Source organism: Haplochromis burtoni, unplaced genomic scaffold, assembly GCF_018398535.1.
Source record: "Haplochromis burtoni strain Fernald_Lab_line unplaced genomic scaffold, NCSU_Asbu1 Contig_348, whole genome shotgun sequence".
Taxonomy (NCBI): domain Eukaryota; kingdom Metazoa; phylum Chordata; class Actinopteri; order Cichliformes; family Cichlidae; genus Haplochromis; species Haplochromis burtoni.
Genome location: NW_024582709.1, coordinates 99,654 through 117,457, shown reverse-complemented (window position 1 = coordinate 117,457; position 17,804 = coordinate 99,654). Strand labels below are relative to the sequence as shown.

At 39.6% G+C, this 17,804-nt stretch overlaps 2 protein-coding genes across 3 annotated transcripts in view; one reads left to right on the top strand and one right to left on the bottom strand.

The window, feature by feature from the left end:
* psmd12 (proteasome 26S subunit, non-ATPase 12) overlaps positions 1–3,887 on the bottom strand; it is a 7,272-nt gene extending 3,385 nt beyond the window's left edge. The window contains exons 1-7 of the mRNA XM_005942738.3: positions 3,646–3,887; positions 3,197–3,256; positions 2,628–2,756; positions 2,076–2,183; positions 1,611–1,715; positions 1,292–1,441; positions 995–1,129 (exon numbers count right to left, since the gene is read on the bottom strand). Of these exons, the coding sequence (XP_005942800.1) occupies positions 995–1,129; positions 1,292–1,441; positions 1,611–1,715; positions 2,076–2,183; positions 2,628–2,756; positions 3,197–3,256; positions 3,646–3,753 (795 nt within the window). The 5' untranslated portion in view covers positions 3,754–3,887. The remainder of the gene's footprint in view (positions 1–994; positions 1,130–1,291; positions 1,442–1,610; positions 1,716–2,075; positions 2,184–2,627; positions 2,757–3,196; positions 3,257–3,645) is intronic.
* Positions 3,888–11,885: 7,998 nt separating this feature from the next.
* LOC102299550 (phosphatidylinositol transfer protein cytoplasmic 1) overlaps positions 11,886–17,804 on the top strand; it is a 73,325-nt gene continuing 67,406 nt past the window's right edge. Inside the window, exon 1 of one of the 2 annotated variants that reach the window (XM_005942736.3) lies at positions 11,886–12,191. In XM_005942736.3, coding sequence (XP_005942798.1) covers positions 12,144–12,191 — 48 coding nt within the window. In that variant the 5' untranslated portion in view covers positions 11,886–12,143. The remainder of the gene's footprint in view (positions 12,192–17,804) is intronic. The other variant, XM_005942737.3, reaches the window with a different exon arrangement.

Sequence of the window (17,804 nt, the reverse complement as noted above, 5' to 3'; positions counted from 1 at the left end):
AAAAAAAAAAAAAAAAAAAGACCTAATTAACTGTTACACATAAATACAGATTTCAGTAACAGGACTAAGAGAACGTCTCCCTCCAATACTTTAGGACACATTTAGTCAGGTTAATCAAATACACTTGATTAACTGATCTTCTTCTTTCATTTCTAAGTTTTATGTGTAAAAAAAACAAACTATCTGGTCCTTATCAGGTCTTAGACTTAGGTAAATACAACCTCAACTGAACACCACCACAGGAAATACTACACCATCTCATTATTTATTCAACAAGTTAAAATGCAGAAGCAGTGAGTGAAAAATTAAGTACATCCCTACTGCTTGCATAGGAATTAAGTGTCTAAGTAGCAGCCAGGTGCTGCTAATCAAATACACTTGATTAACTGATCATCAGCTAGCACGATCACCTCTTTAATGGTGGATGGTTTGCTGGACAATGATTCCAAGGACACCAGCAAATCTATAACAGATTCACGCTTTTCTTTTTCAGCCAAAGTGTTGCAATGGCCCAGTCAAAGTCCAGTCCAGATTAAAATGCTGCAGGGTGACCTTAAGAGAGCTGTGCATAAACAAATGCCCACAAAGCTTAGTGATCTGAAGCAGTTTTGGGGGCTGAGATTCCTCCACAACACTGTGAGAGACTGAGTTGTACAGAAGCTATTACTTCAAGTTATTCCTGTCAAAAGTAGTTCTACTACCCATTGAATCTTAGGGCGTACTGGGGTGCGTGTACTGGGTTTTGTGCCCCCTCCCCAGACACACACACACTAACTTTTGTTAAATAATTACATGATGCAATACGTCATCTGTTATTGCTCATCTGAGGTTGTATTTATCTCACTTTAAGACCTGCAAATATTACAAAAAAACAACAAAACCACAAAAAAACCAAAACAAACAGTATCATTTTCTACAGGAAACCCCTGTCATTATTTGTAAACAAGTCAGCAAGCTGAATTTGCTAATCACAAAGTTATACACACACACACACCTGTTGCCACTTGCTGCTGTCCTCCAAGATGCAAGGGGTATCATAAATGGCCCTGTAGTGTTTGCAGATAGACAGGTAGGAGCCCTCATGCTGGTCCACCTGAATCATCAGGTTGTAGTACTTCAACTTCTGCTCCTGAGTTGTTCATGAGAAAAAAGTTTGATTAGGTTAGCCCTTGAAGCTAAAACCTACCAAACTGATACAAGAGGGTACAGACGCCACCCATGAAAATACATTAAAATATATTTCATTGCCATCTTTAATTAATTAATTCCCAGTTCCTGGTCTGTTTCATACCTCTGTGCCCTCCTCTTGGAAAAACTTGGTGTTTATCTTCTTGCTGATGATCTGGGTACGAATGTAATCCTTGACAGCAATGCAAAGCCTCATCTGTTCCAATATAAACTCCACCTTCTCCTTTTTCTCCATCGAGCCATATGTCTCCACCTGATCAGAACATACGTGAGTAATGAATGGGAATATTTATTTAATCTTAATCTATGTATTTTTAAACTATATTCATACAAATTATTAAATCTCCCCCATAAGGAAACAACAACTACTGCACAGACCTCGTCATCTTGAAGGTATACAATTGAAACCATCTGTTCCTTACCTGTAATTCTTGAAGAATGGCAGCTGCCTCTTTGACCTCTCCATTTTGCTCCTTGATATTAGCTAAGGTCTTTGTTAGCCTGGCACGCTCGATCTCCACATAGATCTGTGACGTGGACAAATTTAGATTGTTAGTTAAGCAAACAGTTACTATGACCTGCCTTCAACAGACATTTGCAAAATAGTTGTGTGTAAACCAGACCATATTAATTTGTGATAGGAAGTTTAGGCATTATACATGTGGAAAAAAAATTTTTTTCATTCCGTTTTTCACTGAACTGAATTTTTCAAGAATTTCATTGATTACAAAACAAATTCACCTTTCAGATTTTAGGTAACTGACCGTATTCAACCTGCAATGCTTAAGCTAGCCTAATCTCTCATTGTTTAGCTGTAACTTCTTTGATAGCTTTCCAAATCTATACAAATTTTCAGATATCAACATTAAATCACATATATTCCAGACCTTTCCAGCTGTCACAGTGCGAAGTGTGTCGATTAGCCTCAGCTTGATGGTGAGATCAGTCACAGCATCCACATACTTGTAGCATTCTTGGACCATTTTAGCAACAGCCTAATAGAGGAAAAACAAACAAATAAACAAAAACAACTAACAGATTCAGGTTGTATTAACTTTCAAAGAATGGTTGTGGGTTATTAAGTCAAGCTTATTAAAAGAGCTCTGAATTTAAGGACTTGTCTTGACTAAATTTTGTCGGAGTGGTACTTTCCAAAAAAGTGTATTTAGCATTTTACCCCTCAGAGGAAATCCTTTCAAAACAGATCCTGATCTTACACTATAGATAACATTGCAGCATGTTTTCATTAAAAACAGTTACATGACCAGTAATTATGATTGCTCATGTAACTGAGCAATATATTTATACATTGTAATACAATTTGAAAAAAGGCTTTAGAAGCATGATAAAATGTTTCTGTATTAAGACTGTAGATTCAGAAGAATGTTTTAGGAAAGAATTGATACAAAACAGGAATCAAGACAAAAGAGGTATGTAACCTGTTTGAGCTGACTCCTCCGTTTGGTGAGTAGCATGATGTTTTCATTGAGTGCATCCCAGTCCTTGGCTTCATAACACATCTGAACCACAGCCACAAGGATTCTGGAGGTTGATACCATGTCTGATGCCTGCACAAAGGTTAAAGGCAGATTAAAAAACAAACAAACAAGCAAACAAACCAAAAACAACAACAATAAAAAAAAAAAAAAACACATGTTAACCAATATACATTGCAATCATGAAAAATTAATTTCTTATTTCATCAACACATCTTTCAGTTTTACTGTTTTACAAAAAAGACTTTGCAAAGAGAATTATGCGACACTGTTCTCTGGTTAACCGTGTCCATTCATTTACACTCCTATGATCAGCTGCACCTATTAAAGACTGGGTCTGAATCTGACATCTACAAATAGTTTGAGAATGGAAAAACAACTTTAACTTAAGAATGTATTTTAATCTCAATTTATATTATTTATGTTACTGTCGCATCGGACCCGAATTCTTAGATGTATTTCTGCAGCTAAATGGTCAAGAACACAAATTGCAACAGTGTAAATCGACTTACTGTTCTGGTTTGCTTCTCCAATGATAACAAGCTCTCGATAGCTTCCTGCAACTTGCCCTCCTGCGACAGAAGAATGCACAAATACAGTGTCAGATATATTTATTGCTGTAAGCTGACAACAGGTAAGTCCTGCTTTTGTACCAGCAAAATGTTTAAGTCACTTTTCCAGGTTAGCAAACTAGCTAAAGGTTTAGCTAACGCTAAGAATACTAGCATGCTAGCGAGTATAATAACAAATAAATACCTGCGTGTGTGTGTAAACAGAGTACATTGGAAGTTTATGGAAGTAAAAAAATCCTCAAATTACAAAGTAAAGTATATTTACAGTATATTTGGTCATAAGAGCTATCCAGACAAAGCCAGTAACGCTAGATGCTAGCCTGAATGCTAACACTGATCTCGCTGCACCATGACTCAGCCGGCGCTGGCCTCTTTTACAACCCGCTTACTTTAGCCATTTTTTCACATTCCGGGAGACGCTGGTCTACAGTTGAACTGTAGTCGATCTCCATCTTGACAATCCTCCCATCGGATCTTTCTGATCGCTCCTCAGACATCTTTGCAGTGTACAAATGAAGATAGCGCACGGAGCTTTCTTTTCCTGCGGACCACTGTTTTACTTGTCAAACGAACGATGCTGCGAAAGCGACCAATCAAAGTCGAGAACTAAACTTCTGTCCGAGGCGCCTGAAGGACCGACTATGGACCCCGGTATTTGTCAGGCAGACCTGGTAAAATCCTGATTCTCCCTGATCGTTGGTCAGTAAGTTTATAGTTAAATAATCTGTCGTTGTCGAGTCTGACGTTGAGTGGAATCTTTTAGTCTTTGACTAAAATTCAGAAGAATGGATACGAATCTATTTATGTTTAAAGAGACAGAATACAATAAATAAATGAATAAAAGTTTCCTTAATAATAGATTTTAGGGACTCGTGGACAGGTGACCAGTCTGCCCAGTGTTAATATTATATAGAGCCAGACATTAACACCTATGGTCAAATTAGAGTCAACAATTAGCTTAAACCCATGCCTGAAGGAGGAGGACAGAGTACCCAGAAAAAACATGTAAACACTACACAGAAAGGCACCAGATTAGATTTAGACCAACGACCTTCTCGGAATAATATTAATAATACAATTTAAATTCAAATACGTTTACTCAGACGGTCATTTTAATCTGTCTAAGCTGTTCTTTTGACATTAAAAAAAGACGATATAACCATGCATCACCAGCAGGATGTGCTGATTCACCATTTTATAGCTCAATTCATTACTCAAAGCAAACCGCAAAATAACATCTTGAGTGAGTTCGAGTTTATTACATTAATGATGAAGCCAAACGTGCTTAAATTGGGACATAAGTGTTTGTATGGTGTAGTTGGGTGTAGGCGACCTGTCGCTGCACTAATTACTTATTCCGGACACTCCATTAAAACCTTATTGTTACCGTTTAAATATTTGGCTTCATGTGATTGAATAGTTCCTTATGATGAGCTGCTTGCTGTTGCTTTAACTGAAGAACATACTCACATATTGGCATACATACTAGTAAAACTAATCAGTCTTTATTTCATAGATATTGCAAAAAGCCTGCTCATATATGTTTGACATGCTCAGTATATTTGTTATGTGGCCGACTGAAAGAGACTGCCATATCTGTCCGCCGCTGGCATCAAGTGAAAAAAGTATAGTGTATATGAACTGCCTGGTATGGCTTTCCCTCCACAGTAAAAAAACAACAACAATCAATCAAACAAAAAAACAAACAAAAAAACACTCCTGTGGCAGTAAGACTATGCTGTTTTACATTGCTGTTCATATATTTTACTTAATTTGCTCTTAGACACGAGGACTATAATGGTGACAAGGCTAAGAGTAATGGTTGAGCGTTTTGGTGGAATCACCACTGACCACATACATATAGCTTAGAGCAGGGGTGTCAAACTCAAATACACAGTGGGCCAAAATTCAAAACTGGAACAAAGTCGCAGGCTAACGTTAATATTTATTGAAAAAAAAAATCTTCCTCTAGATATATGAATGAATCTTTTCTTATGGACTCAAACAAGTTTTGCTGAAAAACTGAATATGGATCAAGCAAAGCTTAATACTAACCAATATATATATTAGCTGTATAATACCAGTAGGCCAGCTCTAATAGTAATTTGGTATGGCTTCGCGGGCCAAATATAATTAGGCTGTGGGCCAAATTTGGCCTGCGGGCCAGAGTTTGACACTATGGCTTAGAGGAAATAAGAAGCCATACTTTAAAGAATAATAGTGGAAATCATGTCGGTGGTGAAGACTGAAATGGAACAGACACATTATTTTACCATTCACAGAATAAACGTGCCTCACGTGCTTGGCAATCATCAATCAAATGGTCAGGGTGAGTGAAGAACTTTGTGAATGGACAGGATTTGATTGAATGAACACATCATGTAATTGCAGCAGTCCACCAGGAGGTGTCCTTTTAATGTGTGCGTTGATGTGTGCTTTGAAAGGCTCCCAGTAAATAGAGCCAATGTGGGTCAGTGATTTTCTTCCTCCTGGCAGAGAAAGCCCCTAAGCCCTGAACTAGAATCAGTTTGATCCCAGGGCAGGCTCAGTCAGCATAGACCTCGGAGGCCTGGTAAACTGAACATGACTCGGCTCTGTTGAGAGAAAGATCAAATATGGAACAAGAACTCTGATTGCGAAGGCATAAAAATATTCTCAGCATACTTTCCAGACTTCAAAACCATCAGGAAGAGCTCAGCGTGAGATTGAGCTTCAGATGGTCTCATCATTATTGTGATCATCAGTACAGTCAGCAACAAAAATGTTGTAAATGTCATTATTTTAGCCAGACATTTGACGACTTTTCCTAAAGTGACCCAAACTACAGAAAAATGAATGTATTTTAACATTTCATACAAGTGCAAAATATTTTTGTGGATCAGAGTTCATCGTTATCTACTGAGAAGAATTTTAGATCCAACAGTGTGGGTCAAATCAAGGAAAATTGTATTTTTAAGAAATTTTGAAACTGTGAAACTTTAGACGGTATGCCTGTGTATAATTTTTATAGGACAGTGATTACAGAGTTCAGTGGGTACCTTGACACTGTAATGAGAACTGTATTCCCACCATACTTGCCCACGATCCCACAGAGACAGGCATCTGCTGGTCTTTAAAGGATCGTGGGAGATTCTCTAAACACTGTAACAGTAAAACAGCAGAAGTGATCATATGTGATGCACATGAAGAACAGAGGCCATACAGAGGTCAGAGGGTGCATTGACAAAGGTACTGAAAGGCTCTGAAATGGGGTGGCATGCTCCAGTGTACTTCAAGTGGGTGTCCTGTGGTTACTCTGGCTTCCTACTAAAGACCAAAGACATACATGTAAGGCTAATTGGTGATTCTAAACTGGCTGTGGATGTGAGGTTCTTGAACTGTGTAATTAAAGTGTAACTTGCAGTCAGAAGCCTTTTAAGCGGTCAGTAAAACTACTCTGTTGTTGTGAACCTGCAGGCACAAATACCCACAATATAAGAAAACCTGTAAAAGTAAGCAAATTCAAAACAACCTGAACTGAGATTAAAACAGAGATCAAAAGAGAGTTTTAGAGGGGTCATAAGATTATAAAAGCACCTGTGCTGCCATTTAAATGTCTTGGAAATGTCCAAATCCCACACATGCAAGTTTTCCTGCCACTGCTTTGAATGCACAGACTAGTTTGCAGTGAGTAAAATTAGTGTTCTAACTGTTATTTCTTATTAAAATAATACTGATAATTGTAAATAGACATTATGATGATTTTTTTCTAACACCCAAGTGAGGACAACTTTTAATATTTGCAGTGGTTATACACTTCTAGAATTTTCTTGCTATTTTCACTTCCAGTGAAACACAGTTAAAACCTTATGAGTTTTGTGCTATTTATACATTCTAAACAGATGCATTTCAAAATTTAAGTTAAGTTGTGATTTTCTGCTAAAAGGTTCAACAGGGGTTTGCCTTTTTTCCAAGCTCACATTTTTATTTATTTATTTTTGTGTTAATAATGCAGCGCCTGATGTCATCTGTAGATCAGATGACATCGGGCGCTAATCTCTTTTCTAATCAACACAGACGTTATTGAAATTTTTGGGCCGTCTTTAGGTCAAGTAGTTACACGAAAAACCATCACTGTTCGACAGCCAGGGGGGGTTTAAGATAAACACAGACTGTCAGAAATTAAATACAGGCTTTGGATTTTAAGAAGCTCTTCCTTGTTTTATGTGTCACTGACTAATGAATTAAACCTTTGTGTGACTGTGCTTCATGCAAGGAATGAGTTTTGTGATATCTTAGGACCTGTCTTAAGACATGTCTTATCATATGGTTTTGAGGCATTTAAACGAATGTCACATTTACCCAGGACATGGCTATAAAACAGTTACACAGTTGTATCTTAGGCTTCTTTTTAATGGAGGCATGAAGCACATTTTTGGTATTCCCCTTTGAAATCCATAAAAACCCCCAAAAAAAACAATACCACCCATGCATCTCTGGAGTGGTAACAGAATTCGAATACAGCAATGATTAAATTCAATTTAGTGTACTATAGTACTGTGGACCGTGGTTCAGGGGGTTGGGAAGCTCATCTTGTAACTGGAAGGTTGCTGGTTCGATCCCCAGCACTGTTTGTCTTGGTCGTTGTGTCCTCGGGCAAGACACTTCACCTACTAGTGAGGGGCCGATGGTGAGAGTGAATGAATAGTGGAGTTGTGAAGCGCTTTGAGGGTCTCGAAATACACTATGTCAATGCAATCCATTATTAATATAGTGGATGTGTTTCTGTGCTTTGGGTTTAATAATCCTTTACCTTACTGGGCTGTTTGAAAGCCAAATATGTGAACACAGTTACATTGAATCACGGTGTATTTTATAAGACGTTCTTTTCAGTGCAAGCTCAGGTAAATTTAGCACTTAAATTAATATTTGCAGCTTCCCGAGGTTCACAAAGAAGTGGCACATGCTTTATTGCTGTGCCAGTGGGGTTAATTTTCTTGAGTGCTGTATTATGCAAGTTCTTTCTTTGAAAATGTGACTCATTTTGTTCATAAGGCCCAAGTAAAATGGTGCTACTTAATGTTAGACCATTAACTAGAACACAACAAGGAAAACTGTAAACATTTCTCTCAAAAAATGTTTTGAATCAATGTTAATTGTCTTGAATCTTCATTCAGTTAAGTTTATTAAGAAAGATGAGTTGAGTTGATGAGGAGCTCAAGCTTTGTGTTAAAGTTATCTTTTGTTATTCCCAATATATTGTGTAAAAACTTACATTGCTGTGAGGAAACTCACATTACATGATGCTTGTTTTCATATAGCTCTTCTGTAGCAACTGTGCCACCAGATATTTTGAGTTAATGTTAACTGATCACTTAATAATGTATCCCTGTAAGCAATGCCTTTAAGAGCATTAAATGTTTTAGCTATTAGGTGTGTGATCTGTACTTTAACATTAACGAGGTCACAGTCATGCACAAACTGGTCACATTTGCAATTTTTTTATATTCTTACAATGCTGTAAAAAAAATTTTTTAAAATAATGTACGACATCTATTTGAATTTATTCTCTGTGTTAAAGTATGGCGGATTCTAGCAGGCGTAGCTGACACTAATGGACAGCAGCATTACTGTCACTGACAAAATGTCTTGTTTTCAAAAGGAACTCACAAACTACAGAAATCCAATTACAAATACAGAGTGTTATACTGTTAGGTGCGGCTGTGTGCAGACAGGAAAAGGACCCAAGGTGCAGACTCCAGAGACAGATGTAAACTCAAAAACCGTTTTAATGTTAAACTCAAATATAACATAACTGGAAACGATCAAAAAATAAACTCATACCGGAGGATTGACAGAACACACAGCTTGGTAAACGGTAGATCGCGACACAGACACTAAGAAACACAGGGCTTAAATACACAGAGGGAGCAATCAGGGAATGGGTAACAGGAGGGAAACACAGCTGGGGCAAATCAGGCCTAACGAGACAAGAGGAAGCAAAACCAGACACATTAACATCAGACATGGACTTTCAAAGTAAAACAGGAAACACATAACACAGACTGAACAAAGACACAGGCTCATAAGCAGGCACTACAAAGGGAACAGAGACGTGGGAACAGGGCAGACACAGACACTGACTGAACACGGGGATATAGGAACTTAAGATACACATAGACGCGAACTAGACAAGGGGATGCGGGTGATAGGGGAGACAGAGCAACTAAAGAAGACAGAGACCTAAGCCAAAAGATAGAACTCAAAGAAACCAAAAACTAGACAGTATAAATAACATCATAAACTCAAAAACCCTGGGTCGACGACCCAGGCATCCTAACATATACAAGTACCAGAAGGTACTTACTGAACTCTACTGGAGTCAGAAATATTAGCACCAATATTCTGAAGGTCTTGCAAAGTTTTTCCCTTCAACCCTTACTTAGGATGAGACAAAGATCTGTGCGTGTGTTAAAAGAGGGCACTGGCTGTCAATGTTAAAATAATAAATGAAGGTTATGGAACAGTATAATAATAGTTCCCAGATCCTTTAGGCCAAATGTTTGGTCAAGTGAGTTAACAATCCTGACTTCCTCTCTTCAGATATGTTGTGAAACCTGTGTGTGTGTGTGTGTGTGTTTTTAATGGGTGAATTGTGCAAACTGTACAGTTCGTTTACATCCCACTGAAAGGCCAACATTAGCTGCAGTTTATAAGACACATGTTTGCTGTCTTGGCTCTCAGGTATCGTGATGGTCCTACTGAAAACAACAAATGAACCATAACCCTTGTATTTAGCTTCTCCTTAGTTCCTCTCCAGCTATCTGAAGCCATCTGGACTAAGAACGCAGTACACAGCATATCCCCTAACTCATTTTAAAATGCTGTAGTGTCTGATCCTCTCAAAATGTTCCCACCATACTCACCCTGCTGAAACTATCTAAAACTCTTTATAGCTCACTCTCAGTGGTCTGTGCATATGTGCTAAATGCGTCTTTGATCGAGAAGCAAAAGCACTATGTAGACGTGTGAGAGGAGGTTGGGGGGAGTGCAGCAGTGAGCTGATGTTTCCTGTGCTGTGGTTGAGCAGACCGATGTTTCCAGCAAGCCGCTTCGTATTTCAACCGGCCAAGCAGAGGAAAGAAGGGGGGCCTAGACTGCTGTTAAGTGCTTACATTTTCCGATACCCCTGCGAGCTGTTTTTACAAGTGTGTGTGTTTGTGTCGGGGGGCGGAGGGGGTTGCAGAGGGCCTCGTTCTCATCTGACTGAAGGACTCGTTTAAACCGCAGTTTTACTGCCTACAAGCTGAAGGCTGCTTAACAAACGCTGCTTTAAGAAGCCTTCAGCTTTACTCGTCAGCAGTTTAGCTTTTTACTTCTTGTGGCATCCCCAACAGAAAGCTGTGCAGCCAGCATGCAAAAGGCAATGCCACATCCGGTGAATTAGCTTTTTCAAAATAATAGCTTAAATAATCGCACCCTAAACTTTAAAGCAGGTTTTTATTTAATGGAAATAAAATGTAATCCACTAAATCTTGAATAATCACTTTTTTCTTTTTCTTTAAAAATATAAATTAAAGATCTTTTGTTTTTAGTGCAAATAAGAAATTTGCTTTTGCATCTTTGTACTTAGTCATTTACAAATTAACTGAAAGTTAAGTTCGACCAGTGTTTGATGCCCACAGATATAATTAGTTTTGGCAGTTTGATGATGAACAGAATTATTAAACAACTCGCATAATATAAACACATTCAGACTAAAAATTAAAGGCATTAAGGAGGAAGGAGTTGCACTATGTCTTAATGGATCTAGAAAAAAAAGCACGATAGGGTGCAAGGAGAGGAACTGTGGTACTGTATGAGGAAGCCAGGAGTGGCAGAGAAAGATGTAAGGGTTGGTGAAGCATACATATGAGCACGGTGAGACAGTGGTGAGTGTGCAGTAGGAGTGACAGTGGGTGTGGCATTACATCAGGCATCAGATACAGAATACATGTGTGTGATTGAGAGGAAGATGGGTGAAACAGTGAAGATGCAAGGAGCAGAGGTAGTGAAGGTAGATGCTAGCGACAGGGTGAGATGGAGGCAGATGGTCTACTGTGGTGAGTGGTGACCCATAAAAGGAGCAGCCTGAAGAAGAAGAAGAAGCCGCACACAGGGCAACATTTTCATGTAACACCATAGTGATGCAAGTTCTTAAAAAAGTTTAATTATTCTTAATAAAATATCCTCCTCTGTGAAACCAACATCAACTCTTCACTACTTTCATCTTCTCTGTGGACTCGCCCCCTCTCCTGCCTGACAGCCCCATGGTTAACATCCGTGTTCCAGTATATCCACTGTCCCTCCTCTGCACATGCCCAAACCACCTTTCCTAATGTTGTCCTCAAACTCACTTCCAATTGAAACTTGCAAAAAAAGTAACCTGTGCCTTTTGACCCTTTGGAATATGGCGTTCCACTTTCTGGCAATACAAAATAGAATAAAGTATAAATAGTTAAGTGAAAAAATATGTCGCCAAACAACAACAATGATGTGTATATGTAGAAAACGGGATCAATTCAAATTGCAGTCGCACACGTCTGCTCTTATTTTAATGGTCCATATGCTCACTTCCGGTTGTGTCCAGCGTCATTTGCTTCAACTTGACGCGTCATCAGTGTGTTGGGAGGGAACAACCCAGAACCGAGTTCACTTCTCCTCTCACGTTCAGCGCCTAAGACTGCGTCCTCTGGTTCTGATGAAAGTAGTGAGCCGGAACTCCGGGAGCGTTTTATAACTCGGGCTACGCGTCCCCTCACATGCTCTGACACGTCTCCAGACTGTACACACATCCCGTCGGTCGGCGGAGGGAACCTTTACTCGGCTGGTTTGACACATTGTGAATAAACAGAAAAGAGGGGGGAAGATGCTGATGAAGGAGTACAGGATATGCATGCCCCTCACAGTAGAGGAGGTAAGTTCTCCACCACTTGTTTCTTTTGTTATTTTTTAAATCACGAGCGGGGTTCAGTGCTGTTCGGACGACCTTAGCGGCTAACGCCATGGGTTTGCTTGTCCCAGACATGTGGCAGGAGGTCATATGAAGTGAGAAATGCGTTCAGGTTAACTTCACTGGAGACTAATCTATTATCTGCGCTTTATGCACACTTCTCCGCCTTTATCGGCACTTTTCTACTCGCACTTTAAATCACTACTTTTTGTCTGATAACACATAGCAACACAAAGAACTCCCAATACAAGCAGGTGCCTTTGCACAGCTCGTAAAACGCTTCCATCAAATAAAAAACCAATTATAGATCCGATTGTTTGATCAGCTGGTGGTAGAATTGCGTACAGTGGCAGTGTGCTCTCACTCGTCCTCTTACGGCCGCACACTCTAACTTGCTCACATGCAGGCAATTACATGCATATTACATTGCATTGATGTAATGCTGCACACGATGACACTAACACAATGCAGAGCAGGGGTCGGCACATTGATACCTGCATGCACTTGTGCCGCACGCGGCGATGTCAGAAAGAATTGTCCATTGTCTGTATTCAACCTATTTGTCTGTTTGGTCCCGTGACACAGTCTAAAATTAGAAGGTGAAGACGATCGCTGCTCTCTTGTCCTGGCATGCTTGCTGTACAGCACAACAGCATGTTTATCAATTGTCACCCAGGCCTTTGTTTTTCTCATTCATCTCCATCCCTCTTGTCGTTGTGATGTGTGGGTGTAGGGGGTGGTGTTCTTATGGCTGGGGGCTGGTATAGTCACGTGGAACAATGCTTTCCAGTGGCATCTCCTCAACCCCAGACTTTAAGAGTAAAATCCACATGAGACTTGGTCATCTCTGAGGAAAGAAACAAGTATTGTAAAGCGTGAGCAGATAATGAGACCATTTTTTTGTCAGGCCTTTTACGGGGAACTTATTCATTCATATTTTCCTAATTTTTGCTCTCTGATTCATACATGGATGTGGTGATTGAGTTCTCCAACAGCAAATGTGTGTAACCCTCATTATATTCTTGTTTTCTGACACCTTCAGGATTTGAGGAAATCATGATTAGAGATGCAGGAAGAGAGGATTTTTGCACTGAAGTGCAGTTACACGCATCTCCCGTTTACATGTACAACCTTACACAGTAATTTTAGATTCACTGGGAAAATCTTGCCGCATGTAATAAGTTCACTTTTCTTGCCATGGTCAGCAGCAGTTTTCTCAATACAGAGACTACGCAAAGTTTCACACCAACAATTCATGTAGAGACCTGCGGTTAAAAGGGAGAAGTCGTTTTCTTGCACAAGGGTGTTACAGGGACAGTGTGCTCATGTCTGTGTTCTTAAACACCTTTGTGGTGTGTGTGTGCGGTGATAATGCGTCTTAGCGTTCAAACATGCTTTTTTCCCCCATTCAGTAAAGCAGCCTTTCCTGTGAACATTTTATAAGCTTAGAGGAATAGCGAGCACTTTCTTGTCACGTCGGTTTAACTTGTGAACAGATGGTAGTTATGAGAAGCAAGAACAGTGTAATCAAAGGCTCAATCTGCGATCGCGTTTTCAACAAGAGGGTCACCCTAGCACGAAAAATTCAAAGCACCACATTGGATGCTGCTGTTTTTTCCTTTATTTACAAGTCTGCTGATATGTGGGAGCACCTGACAACCGCTAACCTAAGTTGTTATGTGTATATTTATGAGAATATGCTGAGCCAATGACACTTTAATTTACCAGTTCGTACTTTCCAAAATGCTGTTACAGTGAGGCTTGACTTTTTGGCACTTGCTGTTTTAACTTCCTGTTGCTATTTTTTCCTTCCTCTGCAGTCGGGCTAGACCCAAACTATGAAAAGCACACGTAAACTCAGAGTGAACTTAAAAAAACAAAAACCCTGCTATTTATGGTTATTGTCAAGCTTTAAAACCCTTATTGAGGTTTGTATGATGAGGTGCAATGAAGCTAAACAAAATACTTAAATATACTCTTAGAAATACAGTAAAATTGGAAGTATAAGGAGTGTAGCGTGTATGTAGTTAAAGGTGAAGAAAAAAATAATATGGACCAAAATGCTCAAAATCACTGATGCTTTTGTACTGTACTCAGAATCTGATAGTTAAAAAGAAAACAGGGATGAAGACATTACTCTTACTTTTCAGCAAACAAGGAGGAGAGTGGTCATCCACTACTGCTCACACAGGCCCCGCGCTTTGCTTCTTTTTTATTTGTGAAGATAAATCCATGTTTGGACGAAACACAGGAAGCAGGGTACCATTGTTTGCTGACAGTCCTGTTACAGAAAGGAACCTCCTTAATGATCTGGGGGAAAAACATATTAGGCTGTAGTTTGGCCTGTTTGTTCTTACTATTCTTATCAAGCCTGCACACATTGAACTGAGTGTCGTCCCCTCGCTCCTGAAAATCCAGTTTCCTGCCAGTCCAAAGGGATAGGAAGGATGGATTAAGATAATGAAAGACGGAAGGGTAGAGTAGACAGATGAGGCATAAGGACAAACCGCGTTGTGCTGCCGGTTGATGTGCTGAGCAGAAGGGAAAGGATGGCAGAGAGGACAAGAAGAGTGGAGTGGAGCGGGGGTAATGGGGGAAGTTCTGGGAGATTTTTTTCCCCCTTATAAGCTCCCTTGTGTCATAAACCGATACTGCGTACGTACGTGCACTTAGATTCTTAGAGTCGTGGGGACATGTAAGGTCACATCTTTCTGTGTGTCGTCTCTGGGAAGAGATCACTGTCTGCTGCTTGCTGCGTTGCGTCATTCGAGCCCTACTACTGAGGTTGGACTGGTTATCCGTGCTGTGTTTATACAAGTTTAACAAACATCATGCGCACTGAAGGAATCATTTAGCAATACCAGAGTGTATGAGCTGCTCTGTGAGGCTCAGTTCTCTTTCCTCTTAATCATCTCTGGGTGATGATTAAGATGCCTGTCTGGGTGTGTTCCTGACGTATTACTGCTGCAGCATTTTTCCATCCATACTCTGCCTTTCTCATTCTTTTTTCCAACTTTAAACAGAGGAAAGTGGTCTTCCCAATTTCTTTGGACATGAAACTAGAAAAAAAGAAACCACACAGAGAACACCTTATTATGTTCACGCGAACATTTTCCTGTGCTTAGCTTAAAGATTAGAGAGAAAGGAAAGAAATCCAGTTTGCACAGAACCTTTAAAGCTCACTAATTTCCAATCTTTACCATTTTTTAAAATCTCAAATATGAAGTGTAAACACAGCACATCGTGGTCTTATAGGAGATTATTTTCTCTGTTCAAATCTAATCTTTTGACCACACATTTGAGTGGCAGGCAGCAGATGATGTCACAACTCTCAGCCAAGAAATAGACATTACCAGACGGCGGGTTGGCTATACTAGCTGAACTTTAACTAGACATTTCAGTATTTATGATCAGTCACACTAGCTGCTGCTTCTCATCTAGATGTTAACACCCAAGGCCTGTACTATGAAGCTTTGTTAGTGGAAGGTTTTTGCACGGGGTTTTCAGTCTTGGTGAGGTAACTTAGTTTATTTGGTTACACGCCCATAGTAACTTATTCTGTAAACCTAAACTTCTTTGGTGCAGGTTATTTTCGAGGTAAGAAAATGACTCATAAAAATACATGTTGACCAGTCAGTTCTCTTGAAAGCAGTATCTTATTTCCTGAAAAAGGATATCTTGATATCCAGGTTCTTGTTACTGCTTTGTGTTATGTAGCTAAGTGAAGTCAGTCTACATACATTTATAGTACAGACCAATCCCTTGTATAATGTTATGATAAATTACGTTTTTTGTCAGCAATAGCCATAGACAGAAAGAGGGTCTTTTTGGAAGACAAGAGCGTCGTGATGTTAGACGAGATTAAAGTCAGGCAGAATGTATTAGTCAGTGGACTGAATAGCTGATGGACAAACAAAGTGAAACATGTGACGTGGACAAGTCAGGGCAGAAAGAGAGAACTGTGTTTATCACAGGCTTGGATTTATACACATTCCAAGTGGTAATATTGTTAGATTTGCTTCAGAGATGAGCTCATTTTAGCCTCAAACTTAGATTTTATAAGTAAGTATTCATAAGTCTTGAAATTGCAGTGGCAAAAGTTTCCACCTAAATGCTCACAAGCCTTGTTGTAGATTGGACTCACCTAGCAAATGAAAAGATTTGCTCATATTAACTTTAATTTCGTCAGTGTAATAATAACGGCCAGGATGACTCGGTGTAACTCAAGCCTTTGAAGCAGTTCACTCATAGCGTAGCTTCTCTGTTTTGGTTTAAAGTTCCATCTCAGAAGATTTACATGTAATACTAACCAGAACCACTTAGCCAAGAAATAATCATTTTCCCTTTTAAGTGCCTTGGGAATAAATCTGCTCTCTTCTCCTACGAGCTGAGCCATTCATCAGCCACCGTGGCGCTCGACAATTCATCAGCCACCTCTCTATCCTTTCCAGTAAAGGATAGGACACAGATGGATGTATTCCTCCTTCTCCTCTTTCTGTCTGTCTGCCATTATATATTTTTCCTTCTGCAGCAGCTCTCACTTGTGCCTCAGTGTCTTTGTTTGATATGTATTTTTGGTCAACCTTTGGCTAACCCGAGTCTCTATGTGGCACCATCGGCACAGTTGTTTGAGATCGTAGCCCTGGTGGATGAATTTAAAGTTTTCATTGCGAGTACAATTTCACACTGTAATAGCTTTATCTGTGTCATGAAAAGGGAACCGGAGAATCTCTTTGAATTGTGCTCAGATGTAGACCTAGACCGTATCATTTGAATAAGGTTGTCACAAGAGCGCACGATGTTTTCAAGGGAAAAGACAAAATGATGCAGGGCCTCATTGCCTCTTTTTTCCTTATTAACTGTAGTGACTCAGAGGATAATGACATTCAGCAGAGGATAGTGAAAAACACACCCTCTCAAAACTGAATTAACTGAATATCCATGAGTTTTTAGTCTGTTTGGTGTAGTCGACAGACAGTAGTACCCTTTGGCTGAATGCCTGTTTGATGGGGTGTTAGCGCTGGCAGTAACTGAAGGATTATGACAGCATCTGATTGTGAAATGCTGTAATCTCCTGAAAGACTTGAGCTGGGATAACAGCTTTTTTGGGAAAAGAATGACACATTTAGAGGAAACCCAGAGGTATATCCATTATTGACCGCCATGTTTATCATTTGGAGGGAGTAGTAAAGCCAGATTTTGCAGAAACTGCTTTTTTTTTTAGGTGCTAGAGAGAATGGATGGCTTGATATATAGAAGGGTGACTTAATAAATGAGAAGACTTAGGGTTGGCTGACTGCTTGAAGGGATGTCTGGATGGTAGGTTCAAAGGACACCTAGGTGGTTTTCTAACTCGACATTTTTTCGTGGTATTCATATGTTTGCAATTACCAGTTTTGTATAAATTCATTACAGAATGCATATCCTGATGTAGCATGCCCACATACTTGCCAAAGGAAACCTGCATACCTTACTGTAGTGTAATTTATGTTTGCATAGCTTAATTTCAGCTGAACACCTGCTCTGCTTCGACACAGCTGAGATTACCATTGATGTTGCTGACTAAAAGCAACTTGG